This window comes from Aspergillus fischeri, genomic scaffold (assembly GCF_000149645.3).
Source record: "Aspergillus fischeri NRRL 181 1099437636245 genomic scaffold, whole genome shotgun sequence".
Lineage (NCBI taxonomy): Eukaryota > Fungi > Ascomycota > Eurotiomycetes > Eurotiales > Aspergillaceae > Aspergillus > Aspergillus fischeri.
Window position 1 is genome coordinate 1360505 of NW_001509773.1, and position 22414 is coordinate 1382918.

Genomic DNA, 22414 nt, shown 5'->3' on the forward strand with positions numbered 1-22414 from the left:
GAAGGACGTTTTTCAACCAGTTTGCATGGTTTGCATTATTGGTGCCTTGTTGCCTCGACATCTTAGACGACAAGGGGATTCAGTAGCATCATATCTGGTCTTCATACAGAGTAATAAAGCCATTCCTTCAAGCCCGCTATTGCATAAATTTGGACATATCTTCCCTTTTTGCTGGTGAACATGCTCCTGCTGGAGGTCATTAGAATCTAATGTCATTTGCCGTTTGTATGATATAGGTAGGCTAAGAACCATTGTGTCGCAATGCAAGTAGACCCTGCTTTATCCATACTAACGATGGTGTAGGCGAATCCTGAAGAGTGGGCCTGCTTTGATGTTTTGAAGACGTTCCATGACTGATCTTTTGGATACTCTCACCAGTGGCCTAATCTTGACCACTTTTTACGGTGCTGCAATTTTCTATTACGCAGAATCCATTTATTATCAGTTTGGGTGATATTGTGACAGATTGTCATTCGCAAGATTGTTACTTCACTTTACGCCGGTTCATAATCTCTTCTAGGAGGAATAGACATACGATGCCTATCACAGGGTAGATGTGTCTCGAGTTCTGGTTCTAGCCACTAATGCTAACTGCTCATGCAGAGTGTTCTTCATTCCCGCAAACCCAAATGCCTCTACAGCTCTCGCGACCATCACAGAACGGCTGCACTCGGCCGTCGCAGAGGAGCCTGTCGCAATAGGCCGATGGGCATTGGAGCATAAGTTGATGAGGGATACGCCCTCCTGCGTGCCTGGGTCAGGGCCCCAGCGACACGCTCACCCCCGATACATGCAATTTCTATCGTTATCCTACTACCCCAATCACGGATTTATCTACACCTCTCAGACTCCCGAGAAGACAGGGCAAACTCCCGCCCCGAATGCTGCTACTCCCCAAACCCGACTCACCCCTGCTTCGGGTTCAGCCACTCCAAGCAATGCCGCAGCAGCGGGCGGTTCCGGCATGGTTATGACCACCGTGTCTCTGCCTTCTTCCGGAGCTCTGTTCAAGCACTTCGTCTACGCCTGCCAACCATTCTGGTGCCATCGACATACAGTAGCTGTACCGGGGGGCATGGTCTACGATGTCGGCGATTTCCGAGTACGTATTGGCGACGTGCGGCAGACGCAGCCGGCGGCGCGGGTCCGAGGTACAGTCGTGGAGATAGAATACAGGGGCCCGTCGCTGGTAACATCTATAGCCGCTCAATACGTACAGTCTAAACGAGCGGTGAATCCAGGCGGGGCCACCGACGTTTCGGATAGTGACCATGACTCGGGGATCGACCTCGCGCTCTTCGGCGGTATCGAAGATGCAGATATCGATGCGGAGTACTCTGCAACTGCAGCGCTGATCCGGGAGTTCTGGTCTAAGCTGGGGATCGAGGGAGCGCGAGAAGCGATCCTTGTACCGGACGTTGGCAGAGAGGTGAAAGAGCAGTTGAAGAAATTAAAATTACAAGAGAAAACGGGACAGACGGCACCAAGGAATGAGGGACATGCCCTACAGCAGGACGATGACCCGGACCCGGATGCAGGAACGGACCTAGCTAGACAGTTTATGGAGATTTTCAGGTTTAACAGATGAATGCAATGTCTGAATGCCCGCGAGCACTCGAATCATGAGAAGAATTCATGTATGGCGATCAAAAGACGACGAGAATTCAATAGAAGCTAAATGAGGCAATCACACTGGATATGTGAATATAATCAGACACATAATGTCTTACCGAGGCCCTTCATTAATTACCAAGATCGCCTTAACCCAGAGACAGAGCAATCATCTCGGAGTCCCCACAGGAGAACCAACAGATGCAAGCAGAAGGGTCGTCAAAGCCAATCACGGTCCATACTCCATATCTATTAGCTACACTGTAATAGCAACGAAGGTCAGACGGGAAGAGTGGATATATGTATTGACACCCGACTAGCTAGGAATGAACAGAACAGCCGAACGAAACGCTTATTTTTGCATCATGAGCTGAACGAACTCGTTGTCTAGAAACAATTAGCGAAATGTCCCATGAAAATCGGGGTGCAACAGAAGAAAGCTGTTCGATGAACGTACAATCAATCCGGCCGTCACCGTCCTGATCCGCCTCGCGGATCATCTCGTCAACTTCGTCATCAGTGAGCTTCTCCCCGATCGAGGTCATAACGTGGCGCAGCTCCGCAGCGGAGATGAAACCGTTGTTGTCGCGGTCGAAGACCTTGAAAGCTTCCCGGATTTCCTCTTCGGAGTCGGTGTCCTTCATCTTCCGAGCCATCATAGTAAGGAATTCTGAATACGAGTTAATGATTGTTCTCCTCCCTCCCGAGGTCATACCAAATGCATCGCATACCAGGGAAATCGATGGTGCCGTTGTTGTCAGCATCCACCTCGTTGATCATATCTTGTAGCTCTGACTCGGAAGGGTTCTGGCCCAGGGAGCGCATCACAGTGCCCAATTCCTTAGTGGTGATCTGGCCTAATAGTCAAACATAGATATTATCAGTACTGACGGGTCATTTCCGGATAATGTAAGTCGGCGTTTGAACATGATCGCATTTGAAGCCGAAGTTCGAGGAGCGGAAAAAGGGTCACTAACCATCACCATCCTTGTCCTATAGGTCGAATCTCGTGTGAGCGCACACCCTCAATATGGAGTAGATCCCTCCTATGCAACGACTAGGGACTTGGACAGTTCACTTACGAAGAGAGAGAAAGCCTCCTTGTACTCGGAAACCTGGTCCTCAGTCAAAGAGTCGGCCTAGACATTGTGGTGTCAGCAACTTTTGTCCAGAATATCAGTCGATCTGCCCCGCAAAGTGGGGGATTTTCAGCAAGACTCGGCAAGGCGACTGAACAAGAACGCATACCATGGTGAAAAATGGGAATGTTAAAAGTGACAAGAAAAACGGAAAGTGTTAGGCTGGTTGAACAGTGGCCTGTAAAGGGTATATAAAGGCTGGACAGCCGGTGGTTTAGCGAGGTAGTGATGGTAGCGGGGGAAGAAGTGTTTAAGGGGAAGCTGAGCCAAGTCGACAATAATAACTGGACCCGCCAGAGAACGAGCTGGATGCCTGGCAAACCAGGCCGTCGCTTAATTATAGGACTGACGGCCTGAAAAACGTGACCCGCCCGGAGCACTACTTGGCCAAAGCGCCCAAAGAGGGCTGAAGGGCTGAAGTGCTGAAGGCTAGGCTGGCAGGACAAGCTTACTGTTTGCCATCTGCATTATCTATTGCAGAGGGCAGAACTCTCGGATCTTGGGACTCTGCTGCGGAGAATTTTGTCCAGCATGTGCACCTGCACACAGCATCCGAATTCCGCCCTTTGGTATATCCAGGCTGTTACTATGGTGCTGACGACGCCTCGTGGATCCAAGGCCAGTAGTGAAGCTTGAAAGCAACAAGTTCTGGCTACCGTTCCTTAGCGGTGGCAGTGCTCTTTAAACACTGAGTATTCAGCTTTTAATAGCACAGAATATCTCTTCTAGGTACCGTCTCTTGTACACATAGCGTGGCTGCCTTGCCTGCCAATGTTCCTGTCTGGAGATGTCTGTTCTTGAGCCTCGTTTCCTACGTCGACTGATTCTAATTCATTGGAACCGTGTGTGCATACAAGCCTCTTCAGAAACTCTATCATCTGTCTGGATTCCGGAACCGAGCCACGAATCCAGTGTGTCTACCAATGGATATGACGACTTTTAATACATTGATCAACAGACGAGATAAACGATTGAGGTGGAGATTGTCACTCGACTCACTCCCGTCCATGACTCCATGTATCATGATATATCCAACTACCTACTTAGATAGCCAGGTGCTCTTTTCATCAGATCCAGCAGTCCTCTGATACTAGTACCTCCACCCATGTCGCTGTATTGACCACGCTGTAGACATCCAAGGCAGAATATCCTCAGCGTCCACCAAATTTTCTTTTCTGTACAATCCCAGATATGTGAAATTATACCTTATTTACCAGGCACCTATTTGATGGATCTGGGGAGAGGCCAGATTACAGGTCCGTTACGGGAAATCCCAGAAGGGCTTTCCCTGAAGCGGCATGGCGTCATACGGACTGCCCCTTCACGTGGGCCATTGTTGGTGATGGAGCTGCGGATGTCGGCGATATCTTTGTGTTTGCGACGAGTTATAAGCTTCAAGTACCTTCCCTTTTCACAGTATACCCTATTCCGACCGCATCATTGCTCTTAGCCCAGCCTCTTCTTTCCGCCGTCATATAATACTACATCACAGAACTTCATATTTGACCGACGATGATCCGGACAAGCTAGGCCGCTCTCCGCCAAAGACTACCATAGGAATCGCTCATAGCCCAGATTACCTGCCGCAATGTGGCGGGACCGCACGAACCTGTACTCCTCTATCTACAGCCCTTAGGACTAAGATGGCATGAAAAGCTGACAATACTCCTGTTCTTCTCAGATATATCTCCTACCGTCAATCGTTCGCGCACCACCCAGCCAAGAAGCCACGTTATATCGGGCCGTCCAATGGCTTCACCGACACACCCTCACAATCCGAAGAGAGTCGCAGACTCATATCTGACTCCGGCGGCTTAGAAGATGATGGCGATGCGATCATTGAGATGGATCTCCTGCCCCCGCGGTGGGTCGACGTCCAAGACGAAGTGACCGAGTTGCTCGCAGACATTGCGCAAAAGTCGGCACAGCTGGACAAGCTACACCAGAAGCATCTGCTACCTGGATTCGGCGACGAGGATGTAAGGAAGCAGGACGAGCGAATGATCGAACGACTCACGCAGGATATAACTCGCGGATTCCATGAGTGTCAGAAGGCGGTTCAGAGAATCGAAGTGATGGTGCGCGAGGCCAAGCAACAGGGCGGAGTGAGTGCCGGGGACGAGACTATGGCGAAGAATATCCAGATATCCTTGGCTTCTAGGGTACAAGAGGCTAGTGCTCGGTTCAGGAAGAAGCAGAGCACCTATTTGAAGAGTATGCACTGTTACCCTTCATGGCCATTGGGAAAATATTGTAACCTGCGATTTAACAGAATTACGAGGACTGGAGGGTGCTGCGGCGCCTTTTGACCGCGCCCCGACGCCACAGAATCCCTACATGGATCCTTCATTAATGGAGTCCGACGCGGACAAGTCATTTTCTCAATCGACTCTCATGCAAACGTCACAGCGACTGACCGGTCAACATGACGAAGCCATTGAGCAACGTGAGCGGGAGATCAACGACATCGCGAAGAGCATCATTGAGTTGTCGGACATATTTCGCGAACTACAAGCGATGGTCATCGATCAGGGAACCATGCTGGACCGGATAGACTATAATATCGAACGGATGGGTACTGAGGTCAAGGCAGCCGAGAAGGAGCTGAAAGTGGTATGTCCATCGCTCATGAGAGATTGAGGGGCTGCCAAAGGACTGACAAATTCTGCTTAAAGGCGACCAACTATCAACGGCGAACGACAAAACGCAAAATCCTCCTTCTACTTATCATCCTAGTTGCAGGGATGATCATCCTGCTAATAGTCAAACCAAAAAGGCATAGCTCACCAGCTCCTACACCGTCCCCTCCCCCGCCCGTCGAACAGCCAGCAGCTGAGCAGCCACCGAGTCTTTTCCCTCGAACATCCACATCTGTCTATCGCCGAAAGAGGCGTCCGTTTCCGATTCAGTCTTCAGAGGACAAGTTGTTCGAGCCGGGTATAAATGGGTAGTCATACTTGACAGATACGGTTATGAACAGTATAATGCATAATATCACCATCTATAGCGCCTTCAGGAAGCGGTGATCGGATTAAGTCTAGTTTTGTAATTCATCTAGGCCCATCGCTCTCTGTACCTTGCATTTACAGTGACATCTTAAATAGAGCAGGAAGCGAGATACTTCGTAATGCCTGTCATTGAACCATTGCCTATCGGAACAGAGCCTACATACGGTGCTCATTTCCTGGGACAGCGACGCCGCCAGAGTCCAAATTGGAAGTCACAAAAGAAAGGTCCCATTGCAATAAAACTGGCAAATAACTCCAGCTCGATATCGGTCACATGCAGACGGAGATTGAATAGACCAAGCCCACCAGAAGTAATATCACACTGTGACGAAGCTATGTTGGGGAATATGGATCAAAGCAGAAGTATAAAGCAGAATGCCCGGACGAGAAAAAATAGGACCGGCAGCTTAGATGCTTTCAAGGATGCTACTTCTCCTGCGGATAGCCCTCCTGATTCAGTAACTCGGCGACATCAGCGTCCAGGTCGCCGCTAGCGAATTGCGCATAGTCCTCCTCTCCATGGGTAACCTTACGCTTCTTCGAGTTGACTCCGTTGGGGCTGCCCTGCTGAAACATGCTGGAAAGATTCGACAGACCTGGTAGTTCCGTGTCAGATGGCACATTATTGGTAGGCTGTCCGATGCCTGGAAGCGAAAAACCATCGACCTGAGCCTCCTCCACCGACTCTGGGATTTTCTCCTGGGGGGCTTGCGTTGGGGACCCAACAGGGGTGATTGCTTCCACTGGCGGGGGAGTCAAAGCCTCGACCTCCGGACGAGCCACGGCTGGTGCTTCAGCGCCCGCGTCGCTAGGCTGAGGCACGGGTGGATTGTCGATAGAAAGTCCTCTCATGATGCTATCTTCCACGTCCCGCTTCTTCGCTTCAGTCTCCGCCTTCCTTTCAGTCAGCTGCGAGAGAACGGACTGCTCTTTTGATAAGGCTGCACGATTGGTCTCAAGAAGCTTCTCAAGACCATCGATAAGTGCCAAGCGCGATTTGATGACCTCGGACACAGAACTTTCAGCATTTGCAAGCGCTTTCAGTAGTTGGCTTAGACGTGCAGCGTGCACTGGAGGAGTTGGTAGGGGTACGGCGGGATCATTCATTTTGTCGTACTCTCCATTTGCTGCAGTAGCAGACGCACCGGAGGCCATTGTCGCTTTAGACAAAGCTGCTTGCAAAGGCACCAGCGGCTGGAGTTCGGATGGAACCGACCCAGACGGGCTCGAGAAAAGGGATCCGCCCAACAATGGCTTTTTACCAGTCGACCGTGACTTATCAATCTCTATAGTTCGATAAGCCAACTGACAGTTAGGCCGAATATCAAGAGAAAAGCTTACCATCCACGCGAGCCTCTACAGCTTCCTGAATAGGTATCTCAAAAATTGACCGTTGCCTCCACACCTCAACAACTCGTCGGAGCTTCTGCTGGATGTCGTTTGAAGCACCTTTGTATGCAGTTGCCATGGCGTCGGCAATGATCTACATTGAATTAACCTCCATTCTTACGCCACGCAAAGGAGTACCAACCGGAGAGAAAGCAATGAGGAAATCATCCTTCCGTCTGGCTTTTGATTGTTGTGCAACCTCTAACCACTCATTAGTTCAAGAGCATTGGCCCGATTTGCAAGATTTGTACCGTTAGCAAGGTAGATAAGGTTCAGCCGTTTGGGCGCAGGCGAATCGCGAAGTTTCTGTAGCCAAAGTTGCGCCGTTCGTTCTGCATGTCGTCTGAATGTGGAGGAGTAATTAGCATCTCCTCTAAGAGGCTCACTACTGTGGCTCAATTACCTGTGAAACATAACCCATTGGGCAACCGTGACGATACCTTCCTGCGTCTCATTTAGCGCTGAGAGCTTGGCTTTGACAGCATCATCAGTGTACGCCATGCTGAAAGAAAGCCTCGACTGAACGCGTCTAGAAGGCGATGTGGTGATTAATTGAAAGCAGCTGAATTGGATGCTTTAGTGGTATTACTCCAGATTTGAGGAGCTTAGCAGCAAGTTATATTGACAAATTAATAAATGCTGGCGTCGGGTCAATTGAGAAACACAAACGGCATAAGCAGTTTCAAGCGAGAACAGATCATCGAAGATATGATATGAAAGTAGAGTGAAGGTGACTGTGTTCATAAAGTGAAGCTCATCGAAGCTCCAGACCAACTACGGAAGCTTCCTGACCGCCCTCCGCGGCAGAATCCCCGGGCTCCATCAACACTCATACACACCTCCTCAAAGCGCCAGCTGGAGCATCGCATTCAACCTTAATCTCATTTCCTTCATCCACATTGATCTACAGCACTTGCAGGCCAGTCCTGGGACTCTAACACCTCAATTACTACTCAAAAATGGCGGACCGTTTCCCCTCACTGGAGGACTTTTCTGCGGGTTGGTTGCCCGCAACAATCCCGCTAGTACCTGATTGATGATGCTAATCTGGATTCACCCAGGCCAGACTGACGTTGTCGAAACTAACGGCGCATCGGATGAAAACGACTTCCTTGCTCGGGAGCGCGCTATTCTTGGAGATGATGCCGAACAATTTGCTACTGCTCAAGACCACGTTGCTACAGATATCGGTGATGATTTACTGGGTGGTGCGGAAGGAGCCGTAGTTGGCGAAGCAGCCCCTGAGGAAATCTCGGGATTTGAGTCTTCGTTTCCTGCTATTGAGACACAGAATGAGGTATTATTTTGCTCGCCCTAGCGTTGAGGTCGTTCACGGAGCACTGACGCCCTTCTCCTTAACAGCAAGTTGCTCCTGGCGGTACAATTACCGGAACAGGCGCACCCTTCCCGCCAACTGGCTATCCTTCTTACAAAGAGCCAGAGGAAGAGCCAGAGCCCGTCAGGTATGTCTCATAGCTTGTCCTTTTTTGTCGATACCCCACTCCTTCTATTCTCGCCCGCCTGCGAGGATCCGCACGCTGACGATACGGATTGTAAAAGGGAATGGCGTGAGAGACGAGACGCAGAAATCGCCCGCCGCGCAGAACTTTCGAACGAGAAGAAGGAGGCGACTATCAAGAAGGCTCGAGAGGACATCGACGATTTCTACGTATCTTACAACAACAAGACAGACAAGCTCCGAGCTCAAACCCGCGCTGATGCCGAACAATTCCTTGCCAACAGAGAAGACACCTCTGCCGGTGGCACCAGCTGGGAGCGCATCGCGAAGCTTGTCGACATCTCAGGAAAGGGCGCAAAGGGTGGTGCCAGTGGATCAGGCAAGGAGCGTTTCCGTGAGTTGCTACTGGATCTGAAGAAGGATCAGAATGCCCCAGGTGCCAGTGGGATCTAGAGGTTGGACGCTGGTCGTTGACATGACAAGCAAGACGGAGGACGACGGGTCATCGAGAGACTGAAAGAAATAAATTATCTAATGACAATACACACTGTTTCATATCGTTGTCGCATCTTGCTCACGAACAGCACTGCTCGCGTTTGATCAAGGATGCCTTCCGTTTTATCATTTTGATCCGCAATGAGTGAGCGCGAGGTTTCCTACTTTTGATGGTCATGGTTGCGTATTCGCTTCAGCTACAGCTTTTGATTCCTTTACTACTGGCATATCCTTCTGGCACCCGTGTATTTAAACCTTGGTATTTTTCCTCCTCTTTATCATCTTCGTTAAATGTACGTATGAATTACCTGCTCCTATGGTCGCCTTCCGTACGGCTTCACCCTAGAGAATTTGCTCAATTCGCCCAGGGTTAAAACTAGGGTAGCATGCAGTAGATTGCCGACAAGTGGCACTTGTTACATGGTCTTGATTAAAATCCTTCAAAGCCGGAGAAAACAACTCTGGATACTGTCTGCAATACATTGAGCAGAATGGATGAATGAACTCACTCGGCTCAAAGAGTAACTAACACATTCGCCAGTTGCGTCAATCCAACTCGGTAACATCTCCGCCAGGTTCACCAATCTCTTCAACGTGCTTTTCCTTTCTGCCCTCAGCTTCAATTTCCTCAAGCTTCTTCCTGCCTTCTTCTGTGGTCGCGTCAACGATGCCTTCCTCAAGGCTTAGCAAGCCGCCAGCCCCGAGCTTCTCCACAACTTCTTCGGCCTCGTTGACGGGCATTTTACCAAGTACTTTGTTGACTTCATCAAGAGACTCCGAGGCCAATGCCTTCTGCATATCTTCCGAGAAAGATTCGAAGATCTTGCGAGCTTCAATCTCCGCCGGGTCATTGCTGTCTGCGGGTGGGATATTGATAGTGATCTTGGTGTTAGGATCGACAGCATGCAATTGAATCTGCTCTACTCCAGCAGGATCATTGGCAGCCGAGCTGTCTTTGGCGAGCTCCGCCGCACGGGTCTTGATTTTGTTGTAGGTTTCGTTCACGTCGTTGCGGAAAAGTGTCGCCGCTTGATGGTCTTTAGTCGTGATACTGTTGACCAGACTATCTTAGCAACAGTTCCACACATTTAATGATCAAATTGAACTTACCGCTTGAAGAAAAGTGAGATCCCGTCTCGACCTAGAGACCGGCAATATTGCAACAACAGCCCCTGGTGTACGCACTGACGAGCATACTCCTCCTTTCCTTCCATCTGGCTGTTGAAAGCTTCGACCAGAAGACCATCCGTCTCTTTCTCTGCGACAATCTCCGGGTGGTTCGAGATAAATTGAAGCAATGCCCTATAGTCATTACGGTTGATGCGAGCAAACTTCTTGGCCAGATCGCTCGCTTTGACGTCGTCCGGGTCGACTTGCTCATTATCATCAGCTTTCGGTGCATCATCTTGTACTGCACGTGGATTTAGAAGTTCCACAGATTCTGATTTCGCCGTAGCCGGTGCCTTGCCCTTATCCTTTGATTTTGATACGTAGGATGTGTCGAATCCAGTATGCAGCATATCGCTGGTAATCTTGCTGGACTCTTCCTTCTCCAGCTGCGCAAGGCGAGCCAGCAATTCTTTCTGTAACCCCTGAACTTTGTCCTGGTGACCTTCTACACCCTTGATATATGCCTGGTATCGGTTATCGGGACTCGACTCGCCGATCTCCTTCTTAACTTGATCAACTAAAGAACTTAGCATCTGAGAGTACTTCGGCTGCTCCTTTTCGTGTGTATGAACGCCCTCTGGTGGGACAGGTGCCTGGTCTTCAGCGGGGTTGCTTGCCGATTCCATAACGGCTTGAAAGACCAGCTCCTCAGGATCCCGTGAAGATCCTTCATGCTCGCGAAGCAATGCGAGGAGCTTATCTATACGTGAGAGAAGACCATCATTGATAATTCGCTCGTACTTTAGAGTCTCAATCTCCATACGGCGCTGGTGTCGTTGCTGATGGATCTGAGCCTGCTTTGCTCTAATGAAGGAGCGCTTGTCGACATTAGGGTGAACCTCGATGTCCGAATCATCGGACAGTTCAAGAGCATCCCATTTGCTGTAGTCCAAGACCATCGCGGCGGTTGGTAGTAATACGCTTAACGAAAAGCTGTTGCTGGTATGTTATGAGGGGTGCGGCGGGGTAGAAACAAAGTATTATAACAGTAATAGACGATGAATGGTAAAGGGGCAATTATGTTCACAAGATGTGCGATTCAAAAAAAAAACCTGCTAGAGATCATAAGGTTTGATTGACTCAAGCTATTCAACCAAGGCCAGCAAGAGAATTAGTAGCTTCAAAACAAATGTAAACCTCGTTATATATTTAAGTCACATGCATCGAAAGCTCTCGATCAGCTTCGATTGCGGCCGAACCTCCGTGGAAGGCGGTTCGAGATGGCAGAATCTGGCGTTTTGGGGAAGCCGCTCTGCCGACTCCGATGCCTGTCCGACCGACCGAACAAGCATAGTTCCGACTTCAGCTGACGCTCGCATTTTACGTCGCATCAGCGTTGTAAGCACCTATCCATTCCTCGAGCAGCAATTGAGCTCGACAGTGTCATGATCAGCGCGACATTAGTGTTCCCATGACGAGATATGGCATCCAGCTTCTCTTCCGTGACATCATTCTGAATCCCCGTCCAATTCCGCATCTTCTCTCCAAATTTCCAGATGCGCGGGATTAGATCGCTTCCCTGCTGGGCTCCTGGGTTGAGCACGAAGCGAGTTCCTCGACGAGGACTCTTTGCAGAGCTATATCCCAATGCCTGCGTAATTTCTTCGACACACAGCGCTCGCAATGGTCTCGTCCGACAGTTTTCGGGTTGTTCCGGGTCAATAAGCAACAGTTGCAACCCGCGTCCGTGTCAATCCGCAATCGCGTCCTCGTTATACGCCAATGTCTATAGTAAAGGTTTTTCAACCGTTCAACCGCGACTTGTGAGTACAGTCAGGCTGTTTTCTACCTCCCAGCGATCATTGGAGGCAAAGCCGAACGTCAAGTCGACAGGCGGTCAGGGAGTGAGGTCAGAGATACACCAGGATCAGGAGCATGAGGACATCGAGAAAGGTTTTGAGCTATCGGAGAGAGCCGCTCAGGCAGCACAGGTCAACCTCAGCGCGAAGCTCGCCAAAGATGGTGCTGCTGGAAAGAAGGCCGGGTTCAGGGAAATATGGAGGCTCTTACTGATTGCTCGACCGGAAGCGAAGAAACTCGCCTTCGCCTTCCTTTTCTTGCTGGTATCATCTGGTATTACAATGTCCATTCCATTTTCGATTGGAAAGATCATGGACACGGCGACAAAAGCGACTACAGAAGGTGGTAATGAGCTCTTCGGTCTGAGCCTTCCCATGTTCTATGGTGCGTTGGCTGGAATTCTCACTCTGGGCGCTGCGGCGAACTATGGTCGCATTATCATCCTGCGTATCGTTGGTGAGCGTATTGTTGCCAGACTTCGCTCGAAACTCTTCCGCCAGACGTTTGTGCAAGATGCAGAGTTCTTCGATGCGAATCGGGTCGGTGACTTGATTTCTCGTCTTAGCTCTGATACCATTATTGTCGGCAAGAGTATTACACAGAACCTGTCTGATGGACTGCGCGCTGCAGTTAGCGGTGCAGCAGGGTTCGGCTTAATGGCCTACGTCAGTCTCAAGCTCTCCAGTATACTGGCTCTCCTTCTCCCTCCTATCGGCCTTGGGGCGTTTTTCTATGGACGAGCGATTCGAAACCTGAGTCGTCAAATCCAGAGGAATCTTGGAACCTTGACCAAGATTGCGGAGGAGCGTCTGGGCAACGTCAAGACTAGCCAGTCCTTTGCTGGCGAGGTTCTCGAGGTTCGCCGGTATAACAATCAAGTGCGAAAGATTTTTGAACTTGGCAAAAAAGAATCCTTGATAAGTGCCACATTCTTTAGCTCCGTACGCAACTGTCACCCAACCCTACCGCTTATCATAGATCTAACTTTGTCTAGACCGGGTTTGCTGGCAACATGACCATCCTGGCATTGCTTTACGTCGGAGGAGGCATGGTCCAATCTGGTGCCATAACCATTGGAGAATTAACTTCATTTCTGATGTACACGGCGTACGCAGGGTCAAGCATGTTCGGTCTTTCGAGCTTTTACTCTGAACTGATGAAAGGTGTCGGGGCAGCTAGTCGACTGTTCGAATTACAGGATCGTCAGCCAACCATATCTCCAACCAAGGGCGAGAAGGTCGTTTCGGCGCGAGGACCCATTCGCTTCGAAAACGTGACTTTTAGTTACCCGACTCGGCCTGCTGTTCCCATCTTTAAGGATCTCAATTTCGAAATTCCCCAAGGGACCAATGTTGCTATCGTTGGGCCCTCAGGAGGTGGGAAATCAACAATCGCTTCCATCTTGCTCCGTTTCTACTCTCCTACCGAAGGAAGAGTTCTCATCGGTGGCAAAGACATCACCCATATGAACGCCAAATCTCTTCGACGAAAGATTGGTATCGTCTCCCAAGAGCCTGTCCTCTTTTCGGGGACCATAGCGGAGAACATTGCGTATGGTAAACCTCAGGCCAAACGGTCAGAGATCGTTGCAGCTGCGCGCAAGGCGAACTGCCAGTTCATAAGTGACTTTGTAAGTTACTCGACCTCCATTCTGGTTTAAATATGCAGCTGACTGTGTTGTCCAGCCGGATGGCCTTGACACCCAGGTGGGACCCCGGGGCGCTCAGCTTTCTGGTGGCCAGAAGCAGCGCATTGCGATTGCCCGGGCTCTGATCAAGGATCCTGATATTCTCATACTCGATGAAGCAACTTCTGCTCTCGATGCAGAGTCCGAAACCCTTGTGAACAGTGCTCTTACCGCGCTCCTTCGTGGCAACAATACTACCATCAGCATCGCTCATCGACTCTCTACCATTAAGAGATCCGATACGATTATTGTCCTTGGCCCCGACGGAAGGGTAGCCGAACAGGGCAGTTATGAGGAGCTCAGTGCTCGTCCTGATGGCGCCTTCACCAAATTGATGGAGTGGCAGATGAGCGGCGGTGAGGTGACGGACCAGCCCGCCAACACTCCTGCCAACCCGGTGGCGCAGGAAACCGCTTGGGACATGCAGAGTGAGGACGTGACAGAGATATCCGAGGATACCAACATCCCCTCTGAGTCGCGAAAAAGTGATTAGTGCTTTAGATGGATTATCGGGGCCGGAGGCGCTCACATAGACTCCCTTACATGTCCGCTTATTTCTTTTTGTTTTCTTACGTTAACTCCCCTCTTCGCGAGTTTGGCATCTTGATCTATAGAATATCCCCTTTATTTTTGTCTATAAATTTCTTCTTAGACGGTCAATAGTGTCAAAGCTGGCGGCAAGCGTTATTGATGAGATAGGTCTTGGGAAGACCTCATAACCGGACATGTAGCGAGAAAAATAAAACTATAGGCACAACCAGCGCGCTCACGAGTCGCATCCATCTGCAGCACTCTCAAACCGTAGAATTGAAATCGGTGATCGTCGAGTCTCCTCTCTGGAGTATTTCATAGGCTATCTATATGCAACCGAAAATAAGGCAACAACACATGACATCGCAGGTCACAAGTCTTGGCACTATTCCTCCTAACAGCACCTTTGACTATCACTGTTAAGCACCTTGGGTTCATGGTGGGATGTGGTTCGTGAAAGCCATCAAATGTTAACCATGGCTTGATTGCTTCCTTTTGATTTATCCAATTCCCATTGTCGAAAAGGACTGAACGAACCATATGAACCAGCAATGGATCGCATTCGGCGGTTGATCACTCGCCCACAGGCATACGAGCCGATAGAGCACCCTACGGGGGTTGATGATGACGATCATGGTTCAAACTCCCCTCGACCGCAGCATGAATTGCCTTTCTCCAGATATGAATATGCTGTATTCTTTATTCTGGGGGTGTCAATGTTGTGGGCATGGTACGTTCCTCATACCCGTGTTACCTCCCTTCCCATCTGACCCATGGCCTACCGACTTCACCTGAAAGCTTTCTGACTCTGCCGTACTTGGATTAGGAACATGTTTCTTGCTGCAGCACCGTATTTCTATCTCCGTTTTCGGTCGGACAACTGGACAGCAACCCATTTCCAACCCTCGATTCTGACAGTGTCAACCATCACTAACCTGGGGTCCGCATTCATTCTCGCCAAACTGCAGAAAGGGGCCTCATACCCGAGACGAGTAACGCTTTCTCTACTTATAAATATTGTCGTCTTCTCGCTGTTGGCGCTTTCGACAGTCTTTATGAAATATGTCGATGTTAAAGCCTACTTCAGCTTTCTGATGTTCATGGTATTTGGGGCAAGCTTAGCAACCGGCATCAATCAGAATGGCGTCTTTGCCTACGTGTCTGGGTTCGGGAGAGAAGAATATACACAAGCCATTATGGCAGGACAGGGAGTAGCTGGCGTGCTTCCGTGTGTGGTGCAAATTATCTCTGCTTTGGCAGTGCCGGAGAGAAAGGGACAAAACATGCCTCAGGCTTCATCAAAGTCCGCATTTATGTATTTCATTACAGCCACCGCCATTGCTGCTATTTCGCTGGTCGCCTTCCTTTCCCTTGTCAGACGACGGTCGGGTACATCCCTACAGTTGCCAGAGGAACAACACGACTCAATCTCCTCTGGTTATGCTCATAAGACGGTGAGTCTCTGGGTTTTGTTCAAGAAGCTACGGTTTCTTGCATCGGCTCTATTCCTTTGCTTTGCCATTACTATGGTGTACGCAGTCTTCACCGCAGAAATTGAGTCCGTACATCAGAATCCCAATCGTTCCCGGTTATTCTCTCGAGAAGTCTTCATTCCAGTGGCTTTTCTCTTTTGGAATGCCGGTGATCTAATTGGGAGAATGTCAGTCATCATCCCCAGTCTTTCATTAGCCCATCGTCCTTGGGTCCTTTTCGTCATTTCCGTGACCCGCCTTGGGTTCATCCCACTTTACCTGCTTTGTAACATTGGAGGGAGAGGGGCCATTGTACAGAGTGATTTCTTTTATCTCTTCGTCGTGCAGCTTTTGTTCGGGGTTTCCAATGGATACCTTGGCAGCAGCTGTATGATGGGAGCTGGTCAATGGGTTTCTGTGGATGAACGAGAGGCCGCTGGTGGGTTCATGAGCATGGTCCTTGTGGGTGGCTTGGCTGCAGGAAGTCTCATGAGCTTCCTTGTCGCCAACATATGAATGTCCTCTAGGAGGCAAGAGCATATAGACGGTATAGGCTTGACCTATAATATTCACTGATCATGACCATTTAATGCTAGATTTGTTACATTGTCCAATAAGATCACTCGCCATTCCACCTTGAGCACAAGGACATGAATGAGCATCCTGACTCGTCTCCTTTGTTCTGTATTTCTCGGTAGCAACGTCTCACTGCGCCCCGTACTTTGTGACCAGCGCCCTCGCTTCTCTCCTGTCCACACATTTTCCTATCAAGGCTACCTTCAGCGTCCGCGCTCTTTTCGCAGTCCACCTTCAAGTGTCGATTGGTTATCCTGTTTGAAGATAGTGCATTGTTGCCCGTCGTTCTAGATATGATGAAATTCGGGCTTGATGGGCTCGACACTCCAGCTGCAGGTAAGGTAGAAGTGAGGGACAGCGAACGATCAGTCCACGAATAGACACCAATGGCTGATCGTCTACCTGGCCCTTGGCCTCCTTCTGTACTTGAGTGCGCCGTGATCTTATCATCGAATCTGAATTACTCTCAGGCCAGCGTTGATAATCGATGATCTCACGAACAACATACTCTTCGCTGTATACTTCACATTCCGCAGTCCTCATTCTCTAATCTTGATAAGTAGCATCGCCGCATATCAAGGTCTACTACAAGTAAAATTCAATATTTGACTTGAAATGGCTCCGTGGATTCACGATGTCTTCGATAGGCTAATGCTCTCGGCAATGCTGAGCTGGAGCATTCTTCTGGTTCGTGGAGAAACAATCACAAACCGCAGACTATCACCGTCGGATGCTGACCAGACAACAGGGCTCTATCTACCTAATCGGCCATTCGATCTATGCTATATACTTTCATCCTTTGAGCCGATATCCAGGACCCAAAATTGCTGCTATATCTCCGATTGCTCTTCTTGTTTGGGAGATTCGTGGGAGAGTGCACTCAAAAGTCAAAGATCTTCATGACAGATATGGCGACGTGGTCCGCATTGGTCCCAATGCACTCGTCTACCGCACTCCACAGGCCTGGAAGGAGATATACGGACACAGAACGAAAAAGGGCCAAAGAACATTTCGAAAGGATCCTTCCCTCTATGTCCCGACACCTAATGGCGTGAACGCAATAATCACAGCGGCAGAGTCTGATCATATTCGCATGCGGCGGCTCCTCGCCCATGCATTCTCGGACAGAGCCTTACGGGAGCAGGAACCGCTACTGCACTTCTATGCCGATCTTCTCGTCCAAAAGCTGCGCGAGAATCTCGATCATTCGCACTCGGAGGTCGTCGATATCGCCAGGTGGTACAACTACACCACGTTTGATCTCATTGGTGACCTCGCCTTTGGCGAGCCGTTTCACTGCCTGAAAGATAGTAAGTATCACTGGTGGGTATCCATCATGCTCGACGCAGTCAAGCTCAGCGTCTACCTCAAGGTTCTTTGGTTCTTCCCCATCCTGAGCCCCTTGACGAAACTGCTGGTTCCGAGTTACCTGCACCAGCGACGAGAGGCAAGTTTCCAGTTGACCGTGGAGAAAGTCAGCCGTCGGTTGCACAGACAGACAAACCGCCCAGATTTCATCTCGTATATTCTCAGGCATAAAGACGACGAGAACCGCATGTCGCGGCAAGAAATCGACGCTAACGCTGCGACTTTAGTTCTGGCCGGCAGTGAGACCACAGCTGCATTGCTGTCCGGGTGTACCTTCCATCTTCTGAAGAACCCGCATATCTACCGGCGACTGGTGACTGAAATCCGTAGCAGATTTCAGCATCCATCGGAGATTCGGTTATCGTCTATTGCCACGCTTTCTTACCTCAATGCCGTCCTGGAGGAAAGCCTGAGGATCTATCCTCCAATTCCTGCAATGTTACCGCGGCTTGTTCCCGAGGAGGGAGCGATGATAAATGGAGAATACGTCCCTGCTGGGGTGAGTCCGGGCCTCTGTTGAACTCTCTTTGATTCTCTTTTCCTGACTTTGAAGTAGACATCGGTCTCGATGTCTCTCTGGTCAACCTTCCACTCAAGCGCCAACTTCCACAACCCGGATTCCTTCGTTCCTGAACGTTGGCTCGCGAGTCCTGAGGAAGAAACAAATAGATGCTTCACTATGGACAAGAAAGAAGCCTTTCAGCCCTTCTCATACGGACCTCGCAATTGTCTTGGCCAACAGTAAGTGACCCTGGTCTGAAGCTCGATTCCAAACCTTCAATGGACTGTCCCAATTCGTCGATAACTAATTCGTTCCAGCCTAGCCAATGCGGAAATGCGGCTCATCCTTGCCAAGGTCTTCTGGCATTTAGACATGGAACTATGCCCTGAAAGCGAGAATTGGACAGATCAGGAATCGTACAACTTGTGGAGTAGGCCTCCGCTGAAGGTGATGATCTCTCGCGCCGATGGCCGGTATGAAGAAGACAGCATGGTATAGCTCAGTGTTGCGTTCACATACCGTAGCCTCGCGAGTCGGTTTCCTCCCCTTGTACAATGGGCGTTCCTTAGGTTTCCTCACCCATATTCAGCTGTGTACTTGGTCCATAGCTGGGATTGTCCCATCGTGAAAGAACGAGATTCATGGCATGGAAGAATGAAATAGTGCTAGTTCCTTGAATTGCAACCAAAATAGTAAAAAGAAAGATTTCCTCGACTCCAAGATGAACATGGCGAAAAAATGTAGAACGCTCAAAATTGGCGCTGGCTGTGCGGATGAGAGCAGGCTGACTTCAGAAAAAAATTATAATAATACAAAAGTCCGGTCAAGATGCTACCATTGCGATGACCCGTATGCTAGTAATGCAACTAACACCAAAATAAAACAATGACGCCTTTCAAATGCAGGTGTATCAATGATGAGGTTCAGAAAAAGTCGTCCTCGCTTAGCCACTGCGAGTCAATGGCGTAAGCTACCAGATCCGCAGCACAGCACATGTCTTTATGGCCATGCTCGAGATCTAGCAGGTCTAGAACTGACTTGAGTCTGTCCTCGAGCGACTTCTTTAAGTCAGCAACTCTTTTATCTGCTTCCGTAACTTGTATTTGCCCAAGAAGTGGCTTCTTAGCTTTCTCGCCCGATTTCTTCGCCTGCTTCGTTTCGATATTTTTATTGGGTGAGCATGGGGCCAAGGGTGGTCTTGTTGCGGCCGGTTTAGAGGGCTCGCTCTTGCGATTCTTGAGAAGGTTTTTTAGGATGAACAAAAGCCAAATGAGATTCGTTCGAGGCGCATATTCCGCCCAGATCCCTGGAATATCGGGAGTCTTTTCAGTATCGACCGGATTTCCCGTGTATACCTCCGCGCGCATACTAAATATCAAGTTAATCTCATGATTGCCGTATTATATGTTACATAAGGCTCGGTCTTACTGTCTATACGTGTCTCTCAACAGAATCTCGTCCTCGTCTCGGCCGATGGCATCGAAAATTTGCTTCTTATCGAGATCTGATGAAGCAATGTCCACAAATTGGTCGGAATCCTCACTGGCTCGCAGCTCCGCGCGTGAGAGAGAGTAGTCAATGATCGTGGTTTCCAATGTGCTCAGGCCGAAGCCGCTAGTCCATGATTGACGCATTAATTCGATATCGGATGGAGGCGCCATAGAGCCGTCCGAACGAGTTGTCTTGATACACACATTGCCGAGGTGAAGATCTCGGTGCTTCAACGTGGTAAGCCACTGGCTATTTCCGTAGATACTGTGCTAGTACTTACCTCGAACAGTGCATATTCTTCCGCTCGGGCGAGGGCCATTGCAACGCCCCAGAATATGTCATAAATTTGAAAGATCGAAGACCAGGAGAATTTCTCCAATTCACAGCCGGCGTCATCCATCTCCACTATCGCCCACAGCTGTGTATCGGGATATGCCCGTTTACTTGAGGGGTTGGGATTCATGCAATCGTCTTTTGTCTTCTTATAATGGTCCCACGCAGCTTGGAATGAGTCCGGAAATCGACCCTGAACGACGTGGATTTCTCGAAAACGAGCAAATCCTGGAATTGGGTCCAAGTATTTGAGCATTTTGACCTCGGAGACGATTTCCTCAATGCTAGTAAATTTTTTCGAACCGGGGCCGCTCTGCGCTCGTAACGGTACGACTTTGAATACCCCATCTCCGTAGGCCCTTAAGCGCGCCAGCTTCGACTTGGACATCTCTTTCATGCAAACTTCCTCTCTCAATCGCAGCTTGTATACTTCTCCGTACGACCCTTCGGCCAGTTTGACAACCTCAAGCGCATTGCCAGCTCGAGCAGCCCACGAGCCGAATTTCTGGACACCCTGAGCGGCAATCGGCGATACAGCCTCGTCAAGCACAGCGCGGACATATGCGTTGACTTTTTCGTCAGGGACGCGGCCTGAGGATAGATGTTGTGCGGGCTTCTTCTGACCCGTCTTCCTAGCTTTGCTGTCTGTAACGCACTCATGTTTCCTGTCGCTCGTAGGCTCTGTCTCTAGCTTCCTCGGAGTTATTCTGACCTCTACCATTCTCTCATAGCGTTTCTCTGATTTCGGTGTATCGTTCACTGGCGATGGAGTACGGGCGGTCTCTGGCTCCAGAGCCTCCAGTGTTGGTGTGGGTGTATGTTCTACTTCGTTCTCTTCATGCAAGGATTGTGCAGGTTCCTCCTCGTTCCCCGAGTCTGCAGGAGATTCGTTCAACGTGACTTCAGCCAACTTCGCTTGTATGCAATCCACGGCATCCCGAACAGATTCTTCTGTTGCCTTTTCCAGCGTCTTTATTGGGCTGCCCTGTTCAAAGACCGCTCGCGGCGCATCAACTCTCCGTTTTCCGTAGACTCTTCTTTGGGCACCGCGTGCTTTCGAGGTAGGTTTCGAATCCCATGATGTTGGGTAGGTTGCAGTCGTTGGTGAGAGCGGTACCAGCATCGTGATGTGGGATTAGTGTCGGTTTATTGTATGTATGTTGGACTTTCAGGGTTCCGGCCATTAATTGGATTTATCTTGCTGTTGATTCTGGTATTCATAAGAGGACAATCTGGACGTCAGGGCTATTGATGTATTGCCCAAAACGGACTAGTGACAGAGTTGCCCGGTGAACCCCTGACATTCGGTAATCTCACGTGACTCAATGTATATACATGGGGGTTTCATTGTTGGTTCATGATTCATCCCTTCTGTGACAGGAACTTATTCGAGAGACATTTCTATTAAAATAAAGGCTTGCAGACTTAGATTTAGGGCCTTCCAAGTCGGATGATAGCTGCGAGTAGACGCATTCCCACTATTACCTCGAGGGCCGTTTCTCATTATCGCAGACCTACTCCATAAGGATGGAAGATATATCGTTAAGTAAAACGTCGAGATAAATTGGACTAACTCACTAGGACCATATAGCCTGCTACCTAGCCATCTGGATAGATACATGATACGTGCATCCCTAAGGTGGTATGGCCATTGTCTGATAGTTCAGTGATTGAACAGAAGAAGAGAGCCTCAGTCCTTCATTGCCGAGTATGCGATCTGTGGGATCAGATTAAGTAGCTTGCGCAAGGACATACGCATGCCAAATAAATGAGTTTTGGACCTCATGTTCACATCGCAGAACTATGCAGGGCCATGTATGGTATGAGACCGCGCCTTAGTGGAAGTACGGACGGAGGGTGCCAGTCAGATCGTGCAAGAAAAGCACATGAGATGGTGCTCAAACATGGGCATAGCCATGATGAAAGCATACCACGGGCAGCTCGACGCTGTAGTCTGATGAGTGAAGTCATCACCAGCATTCGCTTATCACTCTCACACAGACACCAAGTTCATTCAGCGAGGTCGCGAGAAACATTGGGAGTACGGCTTGCTGCCCAAGCAGTTTCCCTGCAGATTCCTTTTTGGGAAAACGAGACCCGAGAGCAGTGGGAAAGGAATCTGGCGCCCGATGATCTTAAGCTCTTAGCCGAAACATAACTGTCCGACGGCATGATTGCATTGATGTTTTCTGTCACTCCTGTCACATACGAAACCTTCCAAAACAACCATCGTGATGAAGGTTTAATGACGGGATAACTTAGGACGGCTTGTTAGCTAAAATCAATGCAAGGGGAGTGGTGGTCTTAAGATCTGCACTATTGCAACTGGTTATGGCCCGTTGGCTGCCTGCCAGACGTTCCAGAACCCGTCTGAAATGAGACT

At 49.6% G+C, this 22414-nt stretch overlaps 10 protein-coding genes across 10 annotated transcripts; 6 read left to right on the top strand and 4 right to left on the bottom strand.

The window, feature by feature from the left end:
• Positions 1 to 536: 536 nt before the first annotated feature.
• NFIA_105990 (uncharacterized protein) lies at positions 537 to 1588 on the top strand (the record flags this gene model as incomplete). The annotated part of the gene is made up of 2 exons (XM_001267007.1): positions 537 to 550; positions 604 to 1588. The coding sequence occupies 2 exons, from the start codon at positions 537 to 539 to the stop codon at positions 1586 to 1588; spliced, it is 999 nt and encodes a 332-aa protein (XP_001267008.1).
• A 375-nt stretch (positions 1589 to 1963) lies between these two features.
• On the bottom strand, positions 1964 to 2862 carry NFIA_106000 (calmodulin; the record flags this gene model as incomplete). Its single annotated transcript, XM_001267008.1, has 6 exons — positions 1964 to 1998; positions 2069 to 2281; positions 2343 to 2468; positions 2589 to 2604; positions 2694 to 2750; positions 2860 to 2862. The coding sequence occupies 6 exons, from the start codon at positions 2860 to 2862 to the stop codon at positions 1964 to 1966; spliced, it is 450 nt and encodes a 149-aa protein (XP_001267009.1).
• A 1476-nt stretch (positions 2863 to 4338) lies between these two features.
• Positions 4339 to 5799, top strand: NFIA_106010 (t-SNARE syntaxin TLG2; the record flags this gene model as incomplete). The annotated part of the gene is made up of 4 exons (XM_001267009.1): positions 4339 to 4361; positions 4432 to 4964; positions 5023 to 5363; positions 5758 to 5799. The coding sequence occupies 4 exons, from the start codon at positions 4339 to 4341 to the stop codon at positions 5797 to 5799; spliced, it is 939 nt and encodes a 312-aa protein (XP_001267010.1).
• Positions 5800 to 6184: 385 nt separating this feature from the next.
• On the bottom strand, positions 6185 to 7648 carry NFIA_106020 (uncharacterized protein; the record flags this gene model as incomplete). The annotated part of the gene is made up of 5 exons (XM_001267010.1): positions 6185 to 7044; positions 7100 to 7241; positions 7290 to 7348; positions 7399 to 7490; positions 7551 to 7648. The coding sequence occupies 5 exons, from the start codon at positions 7646 to 7648 to the stop codon at positions 6185 to 6187; spliced, it is 1251 nt and encodes a 416-aa protein (XP_001267011.1).
• A 458-nt stretch (positions 7649 to 8106) lies between these two features.
• Positions 8107 to 9059, top strand: NFIA_106030 (clathrin light chain CLC1; the record flags this gene model as incomplete). The annotated part of the gene is made up of 4 exons (XM_001267011.1): positions 8107 to 8146; positions 8209 to 8444; positions 8510 to 8610; positions 8708 to 9059. The coding sequence occupies 4 exons, from the start codon at positions 8107 to 8109 to the stop codon at positions 9057 to 9059; spliced, it is 729 nt and encodes a 242-aa protein (XP_001267012.1).
• Positions 9060 to 9647: 588 nt separating this feature from the next.
• NFIA_106040 (Hsp90 co-chaperone CDC37) lies at positions 9648 to 11170 on the bottom strand (the record flags this gene model as incomplete). Its single annotated transcript, XM_001267012.1, has 2 exons — positions 9648 to 10164; positions 10212 to 11170. 2 exons carry the CDS (start codon positions 11168 to 11170, stop codon positions 9648 to 9650), a joined length of 1476 nt encoding a protein of 491 aa, XP_001267013.1.
• A 597-nt stretch (positions 11171 to 11767) lies between these two features.
• mdr2 (ATP-binding cassette permease mdr2) lies at positions 11768 to 14251 on the top strand (the record flags this gene model as incomplete). Its single annotated transcript, XM_001267013.1, has 4 exons — positions 11768 to 11866; positions 12068 to 13012; positions 13066 to 13701; positions 13757 to 14251. The coding sequence occupies 4 exons, from the start codon at positions 11768 to 11770 to the stop codon at positions 14249 to 14251; spliced, it is 2175 nt and encodes a 724-aa protein (XP_001267014.1).
• Positions 14252 to 15344: 1093 nt separating this feature from the next.
• On the top strand, positions 15345 to 16277 carry NFIA_106060 (nucleoside transmembrane transporter FUN26; the record flags this gene model as incomplete). Its single annotated transcript, XM_001267014.1, has 1 exon — positions 15345 to 16277. One exon carries the CDS (start codon positions 15345 to 15347, stop codon positions 16275 to 16277), a length of 933 nt encoding a protein of 310 aa, XP_001267015.1.
• Positions 16278 to 17067: 790 nt separating this feature from the next.
• On the top strand, positions 17068 to 18705 carry NFIA_106070 (cytochrome P450; the record flags this gene model as incomplete). Its single annotated transcript, XM_001267015.1, has 3 exons — positions 17068 to 18204; positions 18262 to 18446; positions 18525 to 18705. 3 exons carry the CDS (start codon positions 17068 to 17070, stop codon positions 18703 to 18705), a joined length of 1503 nt encoding a protein of 500 aa, XP_001267016.1.
• Positions 18706 to 19130: 425 nt separating this feature from the next.
• NFIA_106080 (uncharacterized protein) lies at positions 19131 to 21154 on the bottom strand (the record flags this gene model as incomplete). Its single annotated transcript, XM_001267016.1, has 3 exons — positions 19131 to 19575; positions 19636 to 19925; positions 19979 to 21154. 3 exons carry the CDS (start codon positions 21152 to 21154, stop codon positions 19131 to 19133), a joined length of 1911 nt encoding a protein of 636 aa, XP_001267017.1.
• Between the last annotated feature and the right edge of the window lie 1260 nt (positions 21155 to 22414).